The sequence below is a fragment of the Rhagoletis zephyria genome, unplaced genomic scaffold, assembly GCF_001687245.7.
Source record: "Rhagoletis zephyria isolate East Lansing unplaced genomic scaffold, Rhagoletis_zephyria_1.1 Rzeph_scaffold_02262, whole genome shotgun sequence".
Taxonomy (NCBI): Eukaryota; Metazoa; Arthropoda; class Insecta; order Diptera; family Tephritidae; genus Rhagoletis; species Rhagoletis zephyria.
In genome coordinates this window covers 63094-82570 of record NW_016159346.1, presented here as the reverse complement: position 1 = coordinate 82570, position 19477 = coordinate 63094, and the positions used below count along the sequence as shown (strand labels likewise).

Here is a 19477-nt window from a genome sequence, read left to right as displayed (position 1 = left end):
TAAAGGCTCCGTTATGCATACTTGGCATGGCTTGAGAGCTGTCACATAAGAAATCTGTTAAATGAGCCTCGCGTGTAATCGGTTATCGAACGCACAGCACTACATACGTAGAAGTCTGTTGGTTTTTGATTTCTACGTAAAAATGGTATAGCAGTGCATGCAATGCCAAGTATGCATAACAGAGCCTTTTAGCTTTAAGCAACAAAGGGTTGCTTTTAGCATTTAAATTCTTAATGCGGAAATGGAGTTGCATTTAGCAGGCCTATTCTGTATTCCTGATAATTTCTAAACCCTTTTCGCATTCTGCGTATAGTAAATTGTGTTACCATCTCATAAACAGGTAACAAAATATTGGCCCGTGAAGTATGCAACACAAGAGTTTATACAAAACACGATGTAGAGAGACAAAGGTGGCGCATTTTGGCGAATTTAACAGAATCAGCTGTTCATGTGACGTCAGCATAGAATTGTCCGCGATAAGTTTGTTCTCGTACGAATAGTTACTAATAATTATTACTAGTTTTTGCTAATGAACATTTTTAACTATAAAAAATGCAGAAACAATTTGCTAAGAACTTGCATTACTAATTTCTACTAGCTTAGTGTTGCATTATTATTCTTTATTTGGCTATTTCTGGGCGTAATATTAAATATTTCTTCGATCGTCAATTTTCTGCTCAAAAAGTAGATGAATAGACAACTACGATTTGTTTACAAATGGCGGCTGCGTATTTTTTTGTCTCCTCCATCTCCTCTATTCGTTGCGAACGAGACGTCATCACCCACAAGAATGCGTAATCTTGTATTCTATCATTCTTGATAAAATTCCATAGCTGAATTGCTGAATAGATTAAACTGTTACCAAGGTACTTAGATTTGCGGTTACAAGAAGTGGTGTTATTATTTGGTAACAAAATTTTCCAGTGTCAAAATGTTAGGTAACAAGCAGAATAGGCCTGTAGGTAACGAATTTTTGTATGGATTACAGGCCTATTATGTGTTGGTAACAAAAATTTTGTTACCGGTAAATAAAGTTACTGCCAATTTTCAAACCCTTTTCGTATTCTCTACACTCTTGTAACCAGTAACTTTTATTACCATCTCATGAGCAAGCAATAAAATGTTGCCCCGTAAAATATGCAACAACAGAATTTCAACAAACATGCATAGCTGAATGGCGGAATAAATTAAAACGTTACCGAGGCAAATAGAATTGCGGTTGCAAGAAGTGGTGACAATTGTTGGTAACAAAATTAGATTGTTACAAAAAGTTCGGTTACAAGCAGAATAGTCCTGTAACAGGTCTATTCTGCACGTTACCGAAGATTTTGTAACCGGAAAATTTTATTACCAAAAAATATTACCAGTTCTTGTCACTGCGATTCTAGGAACGTTGGTAATGCAGTTAAAATATTCAGCAATTCAGCTATGAAGAATTGTGCAAATCCTGGCATTGCATTTTCACGGGGCAATAATTTGTTACCAGCTTATGAGATGGTAACAAAATTTACCGGTTACAAGAGTATACAGAATGCGAAAAGGGTTTAAAAATTGACAGGAACTTTATTTACCGGTTACAAACTTTTTATTACCAGCGCATAATAGACCTGTAAATGTGCATTTAGAGTAGAATTTAAAGCAAAATGCGTTAAATGTGCTTTTACGGGTAAACAAAAACAGCCCATTACCAGATTGTGAGATGGTAACAAATTCTATCAGTTACAAATTTACAGGAACTTTATTTACCGGTTACAAAATTTTTATTACCAGCGTGAAATAGACCTGAGGGTCAATTCTCGTTCTGCAAGGGTTAAAATTCAAATTCAGATTTTTTTTAAATCCAAATTTCTCGAAAACGAAAGCACGGATTAGGGAATATGAATCTCTTTAATAAGATACATGTGCAGATCAAGAATGATAGATTACAAGATTGCGCCGATCAGAGGATTTTTGAGAATAACTTTTGTGTGACGTCACACTGGTGCAATTGCGAGAGTGAAATGCCAAAACGTGAGCAAGAATGGAAGAAGAAAAAATGTTGCAAGGAAAACGTAAACAAGTTGCACCAGTGTGACGTCATGCAAACAACTATGCCGTCAAATTCGTTAAGAGAGGAATAGCGGTCCGAGATCGGCGCAACCTTTGTATTCTCTCAATCGTGTGTGCAGATCCTATTAAAATATGTAGTATAAAAAAAAATAAATAAATGTAATAACTACTTTCTAAAGAATATAAATTTCTTTAGCATTAATCATGCATTTTTTCCAAAAAGGTTATTTTATGAAAAATTTACGTTTTCAGTGTTTTTGGTTTGAAAATATAAAAATGCATACAGTGCCGGTCAAAAGTACTTTTTATTCTAACCTATTTTCGATAATTTTTTATAAAAATATTGTTCATTCTACACCAAAGAACATAAACATTTTATCTCTAACAATAATAATAATAGATTGGCGCTTACACATATGTTAGTGTTTGGCCGAGCTTCTTCTCCGACTTGTGGCGTGCGCCTTGATGTAGTCACACAAAGTGGAGAGACCTACAGTTTTACGCCGACTCCGAACGGCGATTGTATTTTTATGAGAAGCTGTTTTTCATGGCAGAAATACACTCGGAGGTTTGCCATTGCCTGCCGAGGGACGACCGCTGTTAAGAAAAAACCTTTTTTCTATATTTTTTGCGATGTTGCTTTGACCAGGGCTTCAAGTGCTGATGAGTGAAAGCGCGCACGGCCACAGCGGCCGACTTTATGCAAAATTCAAGAAAATTCAATAAATTTGCATACGTGCAAATTAGTAGCACTTCAAATTTGGCCTTTGCTATACTAAAATTTAATTGGGCTAGCAACCACATACTTAGAACTAAAAAAAAAAAAACAGAATAGAAAGTTGAAAATTAACATAAAATTTTATTGAATTTTACTGAATTTTGCACAAATGCACAAAGTTTGGACATTTTATTTTTATGTTTTTCTTGCTGTAGAATAAACTATATTTTTATAAAAAAGTCTCAAAAATAAATTAGAATAAAAACCTTTGTTTATATTGCGAAAGTTCAAAGTGCGAATATTTTTGTTCGGTACTGTATAAATTATGTACATACATCAACTGAAAGATAAATAAAATATAGACCACGAGGGACTGATTTAACAGCCGATTGAGCCAAAGGTATTTTTCTAAAAACTTATTAGAATACACACAAGAAGCCATGACATATGTAACACTGGTCGACGGCCAAAATTTACCAGAGACGCCGTTATGATTAATAAAAAGTTTTAAGGAGCCAGTTTATACAAAATATAATCATATTTCTAATATGTATTTAACTTTTTCAAAACGGTCCACTTAACATAAAGAACTGGGTGGCTGGCTGTTGCTCTTTAATAATTTCCCAAATCGTAAAGTTTTGACGGATACAATGGGTAAAAATATGCATGCTTTTTATTATACATACATACATATGTACATATGTATTGTACATTAATATTTTTTAACTATAATATAAAAGTTAAATTCATAAAAATTGCTTTTAAAAAACATTAGTATACAAAAAAGGTTAGATAAATTCATTTACATGCATATACTTTTTATGCATGTGCAAATGCACTTTCATTTCATATATACTTATGTACCTGGCAGCCTGGAAATCAAATCCAAACAAACCCTTACTAAAAAGTGTTACTTCTCTAAAGTAAATAATCAACGTTTATCAATTTTGAAATTCACTATAACAGTCTAAGCTTAAATAATTTGGCAATTTTTCGACAAGAATAATAAACACAATTTTAACTTTCTCTATTAAATACAATAATTGTGTGCACATTCTACTTCTTTACAATTAATAAATTATAAACCTAATCGATAGTGTAGAGACTTTTTCTTGCGAATGGTAAATAGAGAATCCATTTTGGTATTACAACCAAACATATGTATTTGCATGTTGTGCCAAAGAGATAATTCTACCAGCGTAGATACTGCATTATTTTGTGCACCCTTAGTTTTAATAATTTTTCTATATCTAAAGATCATCGTCGCCGATGCCTTCGAACGCTTCGTTGTGCACGGACTCCTCAGCGCCATTACGAAAGAAAACCGCTGAATATGAACTGGAATTAGATAATTTTGGATTGAATTTCGTTTTAGTACGTTGTGAAAGAAATTTAACTGGCGCCGTTGGGGATGATGATGAAGAAGAGCTTGAAGTGGTAGTTGTCGTTGTTGCAGATGATGACGACATCAGTTCAGTGGACAGGGATGGTGTAGAGACGGACGATGTAAGCATTGAAGGTGTATGCGAAACACGCCCATTCCGTGAAACGTAGGATAGCACTTGGGATGGGGTGTCTTTTGGAATGCGTGTATTTAGTCCATCGATAGAGTCTTTGCAATTAAGCAATTCATCGACCATTGATTGAAGACATACAGACATAAGCATCGCTTGTGAGCTGGTAATAGTAATCCAACGTAGATTTTGCTTCGACATCAAATATTCAAAAGCGAGTTGCAAATTTGTTGGTGACTTCAAGTAAGTATTTGCATTATCTCCCGCGCTATTAGAATTTGGTAGATCACTGGTATTAGTGTTATGCATGGCTGTTACACGCCAGCATCGCATTCTCGTCACTCTAAATTTTGTTTCATAGATTTTGCCTGCCGTTGCAGTACGCATACTTAATTCTCGATTGCCTATGGATATCAGTGCAGTAGTTCGTGGTTCAGGGTAATCGATGAGCGACGCACTAAATTGCAAGCAGCCGTATAGGGGTAACTGCCGTGCCGCTTGGATGTACTCTTTTTGCAGCCCGTGCTCTCGCATACTGGCAAGCTTCTGTAAAACATCAGGTGCTGCTATAATCCAACCATTTTCTATATCAGAAGCTGTTTGTTCGAAGAGCAATTTTAATGACACAGGTTCTTGTAATAAACTGAGGTCATACAGGGGGTTCCAATAGCTCTTGCGCACCATTACCTGACATGAAGAAGTATATTCTTGAGCACGTAATCGAGACAAATATGGCGATTCAAAATCCATCAAACGTCTTAATAGCACCGATTTGTTTTGAGTGGTATCACTGTCTTTTCGACAAACTAAATATAGACAAAAGTGCCTCATGAATTGCGTAGGCAGTTGGACACATTCACACACTGTACGCAATACAGAGCTGGCATTATCACCGATATGGCAATTTACCTGCAGCGTAAAGTCGTTTGAAAGCCATACCTCTAGTACAACAGAAACACGCTTTAAATCACTTCCATTGTATTCATTACTAAGAACACCTTCGGCCAATGTAGTCTCTTGCTGTGCATTTAGCAGATAACTTTGAAAATGTTCCATTTTGGAAATAATCGCATCTTGCCCGCATAATTGTAGGTAGTGTTCTAAAGACGCACGTCTTGATTCCAACTGTCCAGTAGTTAGCGGAAGTAAACGTTTCGGAGGGAACGCAGCTGGCAATTGTATGTTGAGATCAGCACATCGACGACGCAGCTGTTCATGCAAAGCGTGCAATTGCTTATAGCGCAAACAGCAATGGTAGTTACCATTAATGTAGATATTGTAGCCTGTGTAGGTGGTTCCAGTTAGCTCTGCATATAATTCTTGAGTGTCCGGAATAGAGAAGTGCATTTCTTCGCCCGAAATTCTGGTACTTCTAGTTTTATTTTCTTATCACTACCCACACGTCAGTGCTAATAATTGATCTAAATGTTAGTGATCCAATGAAATATTTTGTGAGACTACGTAGAAAATTAACATTACGCTAAACTTTATATTAGTCACAGTCATTCACTCTTATTAATTTTTAATTAATTGATATTTGGGCTTTTGTTATTTTCTTGGTCTTTATTGCTGCCTTGTGCGTTAATGCAGAGTTGTTATATGCACAGGGCTGCATATTGACTTCCGACGAGTTAGTACGATCCCGGCCTAGTTCGAATTTTCGAAAGAAATTAAATAAATAAAAAAATCATATTTATTTAACTTAAAATATACGTGTCATGCTTCCTTAATATTTTTGTATCAGGGTCGAACTAAAAGATTCTATTCGGAACATTTTCCAAGACTTTTACTGCAAAGTGATGTTTGTTCATTTTACTTGCTACATATTGGCTTGCACAAATTTGGTTTGCGCAATGCTTTTGTGTGGTTTAGGGGCAGGATTAAAAAACATAACCAAAACATATGTGGGCAAGTAAACAAACGCGAATTAGAATAGATAAATACGAGCGCGATAATAAATATCATGAAAGCCATAAATCCCGAATTGTTATTTGAGCATCGGCCCCATGAAAATATTTTAGGCTTATTTGAAGAGGAAAAGCAGTCCCCTCATGGATTTTTGCGCGTCAGTGCCCCTATGGTGCGTTATAGCAAGTTGGAGTTCAGGCGGTTACTCCGTCAACATGGTGTTAAATTGGCCTTTACCCCTATGGTTATTGCAGACTCATTCATTCATAGCCAAAAAGCCCGTGATAATGAATTTACAACATGCTTGGAGGACGTTCCAGTTATATCACAGTTTGCTGCACGTGATGCATATGAATTCTCCGTAGCTGCTCAATTAATTTTTCCATATGTGGATGGCGTAGACCTGAATTGTGGCTGCCCACAATCATGGGCGATGTCAAAAGGTTATGGGTGTGGACTCTTAAGACACCCAGAACTAGTACGAGATATTGTACAAACAACTAGACGTGTTTTACCACAACACTTTAGCATATCGGTAAAGTTGCGCTTGCTCAATGGCTTTGCAGAAGAATCCATCAGATCTACAGTGGAATTAGCACGGCAGCTTGAAAAATGTGGAGCTACTTTTTTAACTCTACACGGTCGAACAATGTGGCAGAAAATATCCGATCCCCTTAATATAAGCGCAATGGCTGAGGTTAAGAAATCAATTCAGATTCCACTGGTGGTTAATGGCAACGTTCGCAGTTTGGAAGAGGCGAAGGATTTGCATGAAAAAACGCAAGCTGATGGTATAATGGCAGCGCGAGGACTCCTCTCAAACCCAACACTTTTTAACGGACAGTTGAAAGAGAGAGATACGCCTGTAGAATGTGTGCAGCAATGGTTGGATATTGCAACGCGCGCAGGAGATAACATACATTTCCAATGTTTTCATCATCATCTTACATTTATGTGGAGCAGCCATATGAAACGAAAATTACGCCTAGAATTCAACAGCTTCACCAACAAGCGACAAGTGTTTGATTTTTTTGAAGAACGGTACGGTTTAAAACCACAAGCGGAATCCCATACTAGTCCCCTCGAGTATACAAAATGCGTTTATCCTCAAGTTGAAGAGACTTCTAGCGTTGACTTAACTCAAAAGATGCCCAAATGGAATGAGAACTCTGATGGAAAATTCTTTAAAGAATTCAAAGAGGATGTATCGAAGAACAAGTCCAGCGAGCAAGATGATTTTGATTTAGAGGGTAGTTTTTTTTCAATATTAGATTGATATTCTTGAAAATGAACATAGAATATAGAAAAAAAATCTAAAATTTTAAATAAACATTCGAGGTATTCGTGTTTCCATAAAAATGTAAACCGAAAATGCAAGTAAATAAGTTCAAACGGTTTATAACTGTTATGGGTGGCAACGCAACTCAGTTGCCAGCTTTCAGTTGCCAGTTGCCATCTGTAACACCATGTGCAATCTCGTATTCCTCGGATTAAAACTAGTAAAACTGTAAAAAAAAATTCGCTCAGAGCGAAGGAGTAACATTGAAAAGTACGGAATCGCTCTAGTAAAAATGGTAACTTCTGTCAACTTCAACATAACCCGCGAATTTTGGTTGTAAATTTCTGCTTATTTTGTATGTAAACACACTCGGCTCATAAANAGTAAAAATGGTAACTTCTGTCAACTTCAACATAACCCGCGAATTTTGGTTGTAAATTTCTGCTTATTTTGTATGTAAACACACTCGGCTCATAAATAAACAAGTAATTAAATACTTTTCAACATGAATTAGCAGAGTGCACTATTCTTTTGTTTACAATTTGGTTGCCAAACACGCTACAGCTGATCGTTTGACACATTTACCAGTATTTACCAGCAAAAACTCTTCGGACTAAAACTGGTTACGAGGTTTACGAGGCTTCAACGAGTTTAACGGAATACCCCTTGTATATTTAATTTCATAAAACAACTTCTTTTAATAATTTTTTGTTTTGTTTTCTTATAAATGAAATATGGCCGATGGTATCGATGGTGTTCATCAATACTATCGGCATGNTTTTTTTTTTTGTTTTCTTATAAATGAAATATGGCCGATGGTATCGATGGTGTTCATCAATACTATCGGCATATATCGATAGTCAATACTATCGAAAGTTTTCTACATCTACAAAGCAGCCTGCACTCAAACTCAAAGTCTGCGTTCAGACACGGAAACTCGAGTTGCTTGTTATCGGCGATTTCTCTTTTGGTGTTGCCCTATGCATTTACACACAGCAACTCTTTTGTACGCAATTGTTGTTGTCAGCTGTGAACCACCAACTTGAAATACTTAGACGAACGAGAGCACAAAGCTTTGAGCAAACCCTTTATTATTGAATCATGATATGTTAATACAGCAAGTTGCCCACATGAGAAAACGGAACAAAGTCAAAACAGAAATTTGACAGCTGTTAAAACGGCGTTTCCATGACAGCCGAATAACGTGGTTCGCTCTCTCAATTACGAACGGCGAGTCAACCTGTTTACACGACACATTCTTGATTCATTTTGCATCTCTCCTTCTTGTTCTTTGCTTTTGTTTATTAATTTGTTGTTTATTGTGCATTTCAACGGCGGAGAAAAAATTTGTAGTGGTTAATTAGCTAAATCAATAGTTTTAACGAATCTAGCTATTTTTTCAATGTTTGTGCTGGTGGGGATGTGTGGTCTATGTGTTTTGACAGCCGTTATCGATAAAAATTAGAGAAGACAACGATTTGTTCTTGATTCGCATGGTGATTGGATCTGAATCACCTACGAATGAAGTGATTCGCTCTCAAAATTTTGTATGGCGAATTACGTGATTCGGTTCGTAATTAGGGCGCCAATTACGAATGAGAGAGCGAATTACGAATAGGAGAGCGAATCACTTGCCATGGAAACATCGTTTAATAAGACGAGTTTAGTAGAAAATGGAGATGTGGGGTTTAGGTACGGCAGTTAAGCTGATGCTGATGTATCAACAATAGCGTGGATTGGAAACTAGGCCTTTCCAACCACCAAGATATCGAGACTAGGTGGATCGGAAACTCGGCCTTTCCGACTACCTAGACCCTTAGATAATAAACGAGCGGATTGGAAACTAGGCCTTTCCAACCGTCACGAAAGCGCGACTGGGTGGATCGGAAACTCGGCCTTTCCGACCACCCAGGAGATATCAATAAATGGAGTAACCCAAAAAGAATAGCGCGGATTGGAAACTCGGCCTTTCCAACCGTCTACATAACTTCCAGAAAATTGCATGCGTTTATATTGACATAAAATAATTGCAATGATAAAGAAATAATGTTATTTAAAAATTTCCGTGGAGCATTTTGTATTTTGTATTTAATACTTAATATTTACATTTTAAATCTAAATCTAATTATAAGAATGTTAAATCTTTGTTGCAATATAAGTCTAACAGACTGTAAAAAATAAATAAATAAATAAATGCCCACATAAAACTTTTCCTTCGCTTTACGTGACAGATTCGCTTGGACAGATAAGACGAATTGTATGAAAATGCACAAAACATGCCACATAGATCGTTAAGCTGCAGCACAAAGCGAAAAGATGGCCAACTCCCATCTTTTTGCGCGCTTTGACAATCAGTCGGTTTACTATTTATTTTGTTTCGTCCAAATTCGAGTATTCATGCAGAAACATAAAACTCAATTACATTGCTAATTTTAAAGCAAAATATCTAAAATCCACAGTAATTTTGACGAGTAAAAAAGCAGTGCAAAATTGATTTCTTGGCGTTCATTGTGGCATACCTTTTGCGTCTGGCGCTTTGCTGGCAATGTTATAAATGTCACGCACAGCTATAAAGTTTTATCTGGCATCAGTTTTAGTCTGCAGAGAACCACCAACCCGACNGCTAATTTTAAAGCAAAATATCTAAAATCCACAGTAATTTTGACGAGTAAAAAAGCAGTGCAAAATTGATTTCTTGGCGTTCATTGTGGCATACCTTTTGCGCCTGGCGCTTTGCTGGCAATGTTATAAATGTCACGCACAGCTATAAAGTTTTATCTGGCATCAGTTTTAGTCTGCAGAGAACCACCAACCCGAGTATTTAGTTTGTGGTCGATAAAGTGTGCAGTGTGCGGGGACCCTTAATCCAATTTACAATCAAGTTCTCTGGCAACTCTTTAACGATGAAGATAAAGAGAAACGAATAAAAAATAGATCTACAATAAACAAAGCAATTATTTGGAAGTGCAAAAACAGTCAAAAGTCATCGACGTTTGTGTAGTCTGCTTTTTGATGTTTTAATTAAGATACACGAGTTAAGTTCAGCAAATATATAGTTAGAACCACAATATACCATACCGATTAAAAAACTGAACTCGGATTAGGTTTTCAACCTATGCAAAAAGAGCATAACCATTAGCGCATAAATAATAAATAGAAAACACTAAATCCTAAAAATTACAATGGAACGCAACAACGGGTAAGTTAATTATGCTTTTCCTAGGAAGTTAGTTTTTAATTTGTGTGTCGTGGAACTTTTTGGCAAGAAAAGCACAGAGAAAGCAGAATAAGCAAAATGGTGCCAAGGCCTTAGCTACCAACTCCGCTTTGACTATCAGAATTTTGTAAAATGGCTATGAAATTTGCGAAAATTAAGACCAATTGCGTGTCGATATACACAAACATGTACGTTTATGTATGTAAGCAGCAATTAATGCATCCAGTTACATATTCAATTGCTTCGTTCACATATAAAGAGATGTAAGATAATGCATTTAGTGCGGATACTCTAGTATAAGCAGGGGTAAAATCGAATATATTTATTTCCTCGCATGAAATCTTATCCAAGTAGGGTTGAATGCATCTGGTCACGCGTCCTCACACAAACGCACCCATGTACACATATACCTTTGTATGTACATTCATACGTACATACATATATGCGTAGTTCTTTTTATATATTGAAAATTCAATAATACACAAAACTTTTGCCAGTTACTAAAAACGTGCCGTTAATGCACTATTAGTTTATCACATGTATCTTCTACTTGCAGTTCTAATCGTTACACACCAATACGGCGCGCAGGCCAGCAGCAACATCCATCAAATTCTTTATCATCATCACTTTCATCTTCGAACAATAATCAACATAATCAGCCTTCAGATAATCATCGTAATAATTCGTCGCAATACTCAACCTCCAACCATAGCACCTATTCACCACAATCCTCAGTGTCCCGCGAACCGCCCACGCAACACGATGAGCTGATTCGATATATCAGGGAGGCCTGGACAAAAGTAAGTCTCTAAGCACTATATGCAGTTTATGTGCATAGTAGGTATGTATTGGGGAAATACCTACGTATGTGTATGTACATATATTAATAAAGTTACGAAGTAGAGATGGGCGTGGACCTCATTTTTCTGGCAGAGCCGGAAGGGGTGCAGAACACATATTCTAAAACCCACAGGTAGAAAAAATCATTGAGACCCGACCGGACCAAACCCGATTTGGCATGCATTATCTGAAATTGCTCCAAAAATAATAACGAACGAAAAAATGCAGTATGCCTAAAAATGTTACATACAGGAAAACTCCATAAATTTTTTGTACAGAAGATTAGAGACATCATATACTTTTTTCTGGTATTTTTTTTTAAATACTCTCAGTTTACATTAACTTCAACCAGATAGTTAGGAAATGTGCGCCATGTTTTTTTTTTTTAAAGGCCAACACTAACGATGCCAACAGTCTTTTGTATGTACGAACTTATGATATATAGGTAACTCACCTGATAATTAATAAAAAAATGGGATGAAGGCTCAGCAGGTTCAAACTCATGGTATGAGTATTCATGATAGTCCAAAAAGGCATTGTCGAACTCATTTTGATCAAAGTTCTCACCGGGATCCCCATTATCAACTTCAACATCAGCAATAGCATCACTCACCATATAGGATTCTGACCCGCAAACAGAGCGGGGACTGTGCTTGGTGCTGCACAAAGACACGCTTGCTGATACCGAATTCGATATTGGTAGTGATGCTGGTGCAAACGACCAAACTGAGCCTGGCGTTGATGGCGGGCTGCTTGGGCGTATGCGAAGACTTGTGGAACGATTATGGTCAAATTGGGAATTGCGTTTGCTGCGGTTTCGAGGCATTTTTTCAATTGTTTGAAATGCACAGATTCGAACGGATCAAATAAGCATTTACTGCATTTAATTAAATTTTAGTTGAAAAGCAAGCTTTACCAAATTTTGTAATGCTCTAAATTTTGCTATTTGTTGTTGAATTTCACTAACTTCAATTCAAAAAATATGTTGCTGAAATTTGCATTTTGTTTTCATTTTGACGGGGTGAGTTGGCATGTCAACAGCCATTTAAACGCGAATAAGATAATTTTCGTAAATATAGTTAAAACAACGTGATTAAAAAATACATATGTAAATTGACGAAAAGACTTTTTTTCACTCAAAACTTTTGGATACATGAGATTTTTGATTTTGTAAGTTTTTGTTGTCACTCAATTATTGGGACAATATCACTTTAAAGCAGTTTAGGAATGTTTGGTTTAATTTGAAAATGTTTATTATATAGGAAAAAATTGCAACTTTAGGGAATTGTTACACCATAATTAATTTCTTCAGTAAGACGAGTATCTTTGCTTAAGCTTGTCCAGATTGCATAAGCTCTAATTAAGGCATAGTTTTTTGGAGAATAAACTGTTCTCGCAGAGCTCCTTAAAACGCCAGGTTTCCTTCATATTTTGAACCGACTTCACAAAAACGAGAATGTTATCAATTCGTCGGAATATTTTTTTATGTATGTTACCACATAACTTTGGACGACGTTAACCATTTCTATAATTCTTTTTTTTTTTTTTTTAAAGGAAAGGTGTTACCTCACGGGGATCCCTTAATAATTTGGTTTAAATCCGATCATTGGCTTATGAAGAAATTAACGATGATCTTAAATTTTTATTGTTTTTTGCTTAAAAATTACTTGTTGTTTTATATGCTAAATTGTTTCGTATACTATATTTCATTTGTATTTTAGATTTATATAGTCAGTTGTTAAATGTTATTTCTTAAAAATTTGTTTTATATAAAATTCACTTATGTAAATACATGAAAATACATATGTACTAAAGGAATTCATTCTTTCAGGTAAATGAACAAAATACGCCAATAAATTATTGCCAAGAATCTGACCATCAACTAAAAAATTTCAAACCCTTCAACCTGGAAGAGTACTGGGACCAAAGACATTTTCAAAATATTCGTGTATCACATGGACAACAATAAGATGATAATAATTGCTGCAACAATAACGATCGCAAAACAAATTTTACTTGTTTTGTTTGTTCTGTATTGATTGGTGTGCATTTGATGAGAGTTTACAATAATGTTACGTGTAACATAAACATTTACATATAAAAATATGTATTTCCATTATTGAGAAAAGTAGAAATTTACTTAAAGACCGGAGTTTAAAAACGTAATTATTTCCACGTAAATATTTAGTAAACTACAATTGTATTATCAGACCTAATTCTCGTTGCATGAAGATATGTAGCTAATAAAGCATAAGTATTTTATTGCAAATACCATGTAAACTCCGAAAAAAATACCACAAAAATTAAGTTATTTAAAAATAAGGTAGTATCGTATCAAGCGCTCGTTCAATATGCAATTCAAGATTTCGCAATAAAATTATAAAGTAATTTAAAAGTATGTAAAAGGGAAAGCAGATGATGCAATTCAAAGATACAATTACAATTAATGGCAATAAAAAGGATATAAGCAATTTTCTTTGTTTAATTTTGAAATGGACATACATACATAAACATATATTTACCCTATAAACATTTTGGCGAACATTCGAAAATATGCTTCCAATATGCATATCGAACTGAGAACGAACTCATAAACAACCTTAGTTTTCCAACGTTCATAGTATATTGGAAATACACACGAGATGGGTTCGAAAAAAATGGAAACCATAGTAACAAGAGAGAAAATGAAATCCAGCTCATTTTCGAATGGAAATATAATACAATCGCGCTCTCTCATTAAAATTTCAATTCGATAATGGGCTGGATTTCGAATTGATAACGAAGGAAAAATTCATTGGAAAACGAAGGTTCCGTTTTGTTGGAGAATGGCCTAGTTCTCGAATCGAATACTAAACTATTCCACATTCGTTATCGAAGATGAGACTTGAAAATAATGTTAGTTTTCAAATCATTTTCGAATTGTTAACCAATCCCAATGTTTATTGGGTACTTTGGAAGGAACGGATATATTTATATAATTATATCGTCGAACGATATTTAACTTTCCTAAATATATCACACTGTTAAGGTGGCCTCAGACAGATGCCATACGACAATTTACGATATGCGATCAATACAAACCACTGCGGTATATGGGAGTGCTCAAACAGATGCGGTATACCGCTGCGTAACGACGCGTTCAAAAATTGTATCGCAGCAAGCACAATTGATCGCACGATATGAGTTCTGAGATGGAATTATTACTTCAACTGGTCAATTGTTATTCCATATTATACAATTTGAAATATTCGGAATATAAAGATTAGCAAGATGGAGCACCGCAGTGTATCATATCGCACCTTTGCTTTTTATCTTTATCGCATGAAAAACGATACCGTATCGCATCAGTTTGAGGCCACCTTTATGCTGCCTTCCAATTCGATACGTGTATCAGGTAAAGTCAACATTAAAATTTTTTCACATCTCGTGTTATAGTGGCGCTCGTCTTACAGTGGCGCTCACGTAAATAGCACACATTTATTTTTTACAATAGATATTCACAATATTTTACGTGATAAGTTTTTCTCGTAAATTTTTTATAAAAATATAGTAGATTCTATAACATAAACCATAGGGTCAATGTTCAAAACTTTGTGTACAATTCAGGAACATTTAACATATTAAAAAAAAATGTCTTCCAAATTTTCAACTTTTTATTCAGAATTTTTAGAAATTTATGGGGTATGCAGTTTTGTAGCCTTCTCCATTTTAGTATAATATTATGCACGTTTGAAAATTCTAAAAAATCACGTTTGTTTAGATTTTTTTTTTGGCAAGGTTCCGCTAAAGTGTACTACTACCAAAATTTGTATGTTGCTTTTTATTTGCCAATAATGAGCAACTGATGTAGGTAGGCAGAGTCACCCAAAATTTTCGCGTAAAACGTAATGTTCTTCCATAAAGAGTGACATTGCCGTACTAATTGTGGCTCGAATGTACCCAGATTTTGTTCATTCGTTTTAGGAAGAAAATGCGCACCGCCTTCTACAAAAATGTTCTCAAAAACCAACAGGATTTTTTAGAATTGGTCCCGAGCCAGGCCTGTAATAGTCCACAACTAGTCGCGAGTTGGTGTCAAACTAGCCCCGAATTTGAGACAAAGTAGCCCCAACCTAGTCACGCAGTGATCCCGAACTAATTCCGAAATGGGCCTGAACAGCCTCGTCCTTTTGAGGTTTAGCAATTTATACTTGTATAATATTAGTCTCAAAATAAGTCTTTAAAGACTTAAAAATATTTACATATCTCGCTGATAATTTTCATTTAATTTATTAACGCTTAACGCCGATCTACTTTGTACTAATATAACAATTTAACACATTAAACATTCTAAGATAATTACATTACAAGATCAGTTCAATGTAATAAAGCTAGTATAACAAATGCATTATCGTATGTTGTTGTTGTTGTAGCGGCTACAACAACCCCGCCCAGATCGGTTAATATCTCAGTCGTAGTCGCCAAGCTCCACTAACGGAAGCCCTAAGAAGCGTGCAGCCTCAATAGGGTCGGTCCATAGGGACAAAAGCGTTAGGGTTTTCGGGTTTTCCGGGCATACGAAGAGATGTTTCGAGTCATGGGGTGTCTCCTCACATGCCGGTCATTCATTTGGCACATCTGCGTTTAGTCTGCTCAGGTATGAGTTTAACCTGCTGCAGTAGCCAGAGCGAAGTTGGGCTATTGTGGTTCTTGTCTTCCGAGGCAGAGGAAGCCCCGTCTCGTCGATGTCCGGTGGTTGTGCGCCTAGAACGGCTATATCGTAAAGCTGTGTGTGATAATCTTCCGAAACAATTGAATGTATAGCAATGTTCATTTACCAATGATGCGATTCTACTATTAGGCCCGTGCAATATATAATTCTTTGTCATCCTGGTTGTTTCTAGTTCGCGCTTGATTCTGTGGTCCATTTTGGGACAAATGGAACCAAATAGCTAACGAATTACTTTTACTTTTTTAATATAAAGCCTCCGCGGATTTTTGGTAGATATGTTTTTGAAAATCAATTTTAATCAAGTACATATATATTGGCGTTTAGTATCTATGACCTTTTGCCATTTGCTTGGTAGAACTGCTGTGGTCAAGTTATTTTCAGCGGCTGTTACACATCAAAGATGTGTGTGGCCTGGCATTGTCATGATGGAACACAACTCCTTTTCTGGTGGCCAATTCCGGTCGCTCTTTCTTAATTTATTCGTTCAAACAGACGAGTCGTGCACAAGAGACAACCGGATTTGGCCTAGTTTTCTAGATATCTTGGTTTAAATGTATCAAAAAACGCAAAATTACCATTTTTTTTTTTTTACTTTTATAGTAGAAAAACGCTGCATTGTGGAATCCTTAGAACAAAATAAAAAGAAAGCTTAAATATCTGCCTTTTATCAAACAAGTAATTTTTAAGCAAAAAATAAAACCGACTTTAATTCGCATATAAAAACTTACGAGTAAAGTTAATTTCTGCAAGCATCAATGACCACCTCTGAGGTACCACCTTTTATTAAAAAAAAAAAATTATAGAAATCGGTTAACGTGGTTCAAAGTTATGCTGTAACATACATAAAAAATATTCCGACGAATTGATAACCACCTTCTTTTTTTGAAGTCGGTTAATAAAAGAAAAATGGATCACAAACATTAAAGCCTATTTCCACCAAAGGTTTAACTGCAGTTAAAAGATCAGAAAAGTTCCAATAATTCCAACATGGGGTCATCGGCAAGGTTTTTTCTTAAGTTTTGCTTTATTGTTGTTGTTTGCTTCTACTTAATAGGTGGAATTACCTCCTTGCGAGTTGGCATCTCCGTTTTCCAATCGGCATAAACTGCAGTTAAGGCTTGGTGGAAATTAACTATTGGGTACTGTTTATGAATTTGTACAACGATTTTGGGTTGCTGTGCCCAAACGCGTGAATCGAATCAAAAAACTTTTACACACTTGTAGACAACAGTTCACGCTTTATTATAAAAATTTAATTTACTAAATCTGTGCACTAATTTAACAATGTCGTTTGGAATATGGTATTTGTTGCAAATTTTTGTTATAAATTTGTATATACATTTTTATATACAAGATATATTTATAAAACACCCAGTAACCAAAATAGACATCACTGGGGCGGCAAAATAAACATGATAAAGCGGCGTCAATCCTCTTTCGTTTAGGGGGGATTTGTGGGGCCCACACCCCCTCCCCCTCCGCCCCCACCCCTAATCGTTGTACAAATAGCTAAACATTTCCTCAACTATTAGACAAAAAAGTTTTTAAAGTGTCCGGATATAATAAAAGGTGGAATTGATTACTCTTCGAATGTATCGCGGTGCATCACCAAAAGTTACAAATTGTCATTGTTTCAATTTTCCAATTATTCAGGGGCTTTCCAAAAACTTCAGGATATAAATTGAGCTAACGGTTATTTTTAAAAAATGTTTCACTTCGATATGCACGAGGATTTAACTTTTTAATTTTGGAGTTAACGGAAATATATTAGAAGAAAACTAAAACGTTTTTTTTTTTATATTAAATTGTCTCTTTAATCCGTTAATATAAAAGCATCGAACTCCTATTTTATAGACCCTAGGAATCAAATGAACCCCCATGTTAAATTTGTTATGCCTTTTGGTACAAAAACATTCTTTTCTATTTTTATTATTATATATTTCTGCAATAAAAATACTCCACCTTGTACACCAACAAATTTTTTTAAACCATCTTGCGCAGCAATTTGTTGATCTTATCCTCACGATTACCGAAATCACCACCCTCAACGTAGTGATTAGCCTTCTTGCGCCAGCCGCCAGTTGGTGTGTTGAGCTTGAATGGCCACAGGAAGTTGGAGGCTTTCTTGAAATGGGATCCAACGGTGAAAATTTCGTGCACCAAATCTTCAACGCACTGAATATCATGCGCTTTGCGCAATTTGCGTTCGATTACAAAGTTGTCGGTGATTGGGACACGTTGACGGTTGTGTTTGACAAATCCACGTTTGTAGATTAACTCACGAACCGATTTTAGATTTGGATAGCCCCATGTAATATAAGGTTCGGCAATACGCAGCATATTAATGGTAGCCTTGTTCAATTTGATGAACACACCGTTGTTAATCTGGCGAAGACGGAACAACTGTAAAACTTTACGCACCTTTGGTGCAACTTTGTTGATACTGTTGATGTTAAAAAAATACAAATTTAGTGTCCGGCAGCGTAAAATTTCCACATTAATAGCTTACCCGCGGATACGGATCACAAAAGCTAATTTGGCCTCTGCAGGCACGTAGAATTGGCCGCGTTTCTTTGCCAAACGGCGCAACTTGATCTCACGGCGTTCATCACGGAGATATTTCGCTTGATATTTCTCAGCCCGCACCAAGTTTTCACGCTTGCGGAGTGCAATCACGGCAGAGCGTTTTAATTTCCGCTTGATCAGTATAGCACGTTTGCTAACCTGCTTCTTGCTGAATTTCAGCTTCGACTCTGGGACAGCGGGCAGCTTCTTGGAAGGTTTGCCCTTTGCTTCGGGCTTTTTAGCGGCCGTGGTGGCAGTCATCTGTATAGAAATATTACAGGAATATTTTAAAATTGCCAAAATTTTGGTTTCTATACAATGTATGTGAAAAACACCAAATTTTCTGCTAACCTTAAGTTGTCACTTAGCACGTTGAAAAGAAAAGGAAAAGGCGAAAGGAAGTTGATGGCCATGTTGGATGCGGTCGATTAGCTAATTAAGTCATGTTGGTAGAACTGACGAAAACGTAAACTGTCAAATGGGAAATGGTTTGTGCCTGAGCTAAAGAACTGATAAAAGTAAGTCCCCTTTCAGACACGTCAAGACTTGAAAGCAATTTTTTCGAATTCTCTTTTGTGTTTTCTATTTGCTTCCACACGCGTCAACTTTAATTGAATTCAAGTCCTTGGTTCTTTAAATGGGAAGCAACGAAAAGATCAAAAGAGACAAGAAAACT

General features: G+C 36.0%; 4 protein-coding genes across 6 annotated transcripts; 2 read left to right on the top strand and 2 right to left on the bottom strand.

The window, feature by feature from the left end:
* Positions 1 to 3283: 3283 nt before the first annotated feature.
* Positions 3284 to 5865, bottom strand: Snx17 (sorting nexin 17). 2 transcript variants are annotated; one of them, XM_017620829.1, is made up of 2 exons: positions 4165 to 5865; positions 3284 to 4105 (listed from the first exon to the last, which is right to left on the bottom strand). In XM_017620829.1, exons 1-2 carry the CDS (start codon positions 5626 to 5628, stop codon positions 4079 to 4081), a joined length of 1491 nt encoding a protein of 496 aa, XP_017476318.1. In that variant the 5' UTR covers positions 5629 to 5865; the 3' UTR covers positions 3284 to 4078. The 2 variants fall into 2 exon arrangements, with proteins under 2 accessions (XP_017476318.1, XP_017476317.1); XM_017620828.1 differs by having other exon boundaries at positions 3284 to 5865.
* Positions 5866 to 5956: 91 nt separating this feature from the next.
* Dus4 (Dihydrouridine synthase 4) lies at positions 5957 to 7669 on the top strand. The gene has a single exon (XM_017620832.1). The coding sequence runs from the start codon at positions 6245 to 6247 to the stop codon at positions 7463 to 7465; it is 1221 nt and encodes a 406-aa protein (XP_017476321.1). The 5' UTR covers positions 5957 to 6244; the 3' UTR covers positions 7466 to 7669.
* Positions 7670 to 10380: 2711 nt separating this feature from the next.
* On the top strand, positions 10381 to 13997 carry LOC108366417 (protein FAM195A). Of its 2 annotated transcripts, none has more exons than XM_017620826.1 (3): positions 10381 to 10667; positions 11242 to 11485; positions 13357 to 13997. In XM_017620826.1, the coding sequence occupies exons 1-3, from the start codon at positions 10651 to 10653 to the stop codon at positions 13492 to 13494; spliced, it is 399 nt and encodes a 132-aa protein (XP_017476315.1). In that variant the 5' UTR covers positions 10381 to 10650; the 3' UTR covers positions 13495 to 13997. The 2 variants fall into 2 exon arrangements, with proteins under 2 accessions (XP_017476315.1, XP_017476314.1); XM_017620825.1 differs by lacking the exon at positions 10381 to 10667 and adding an exon at positions 10735 to 10873.
* Positions 13998 to 18117: 4120 nt separating this feature from the next.
* On the bottom strand, positions 18118 to 19260 carry LOC108366416 (ribosomal protein L7). Its single transcript, XM_017620824.1, has 3 exons — positions 19153 to 19260; positions 18746 to 19062; positions 18118 to 18679 (listed from the first exon to the last, which is right to left on the bottom strand). The coding sequence occupies exons 2-3, from the start codon at positions 19060 to 19062 to the stop codon at positions 18220 to 18222; spliced, it is 777 nt and encodes a 258-aa protein (XP_017476313.1). The 5' UTR covers positions 19153 to 19260; the 3' UTR covers positions 18118 to 18219.
* Positions 19261 to 19477: the final 217 nt, after the last annotated feature.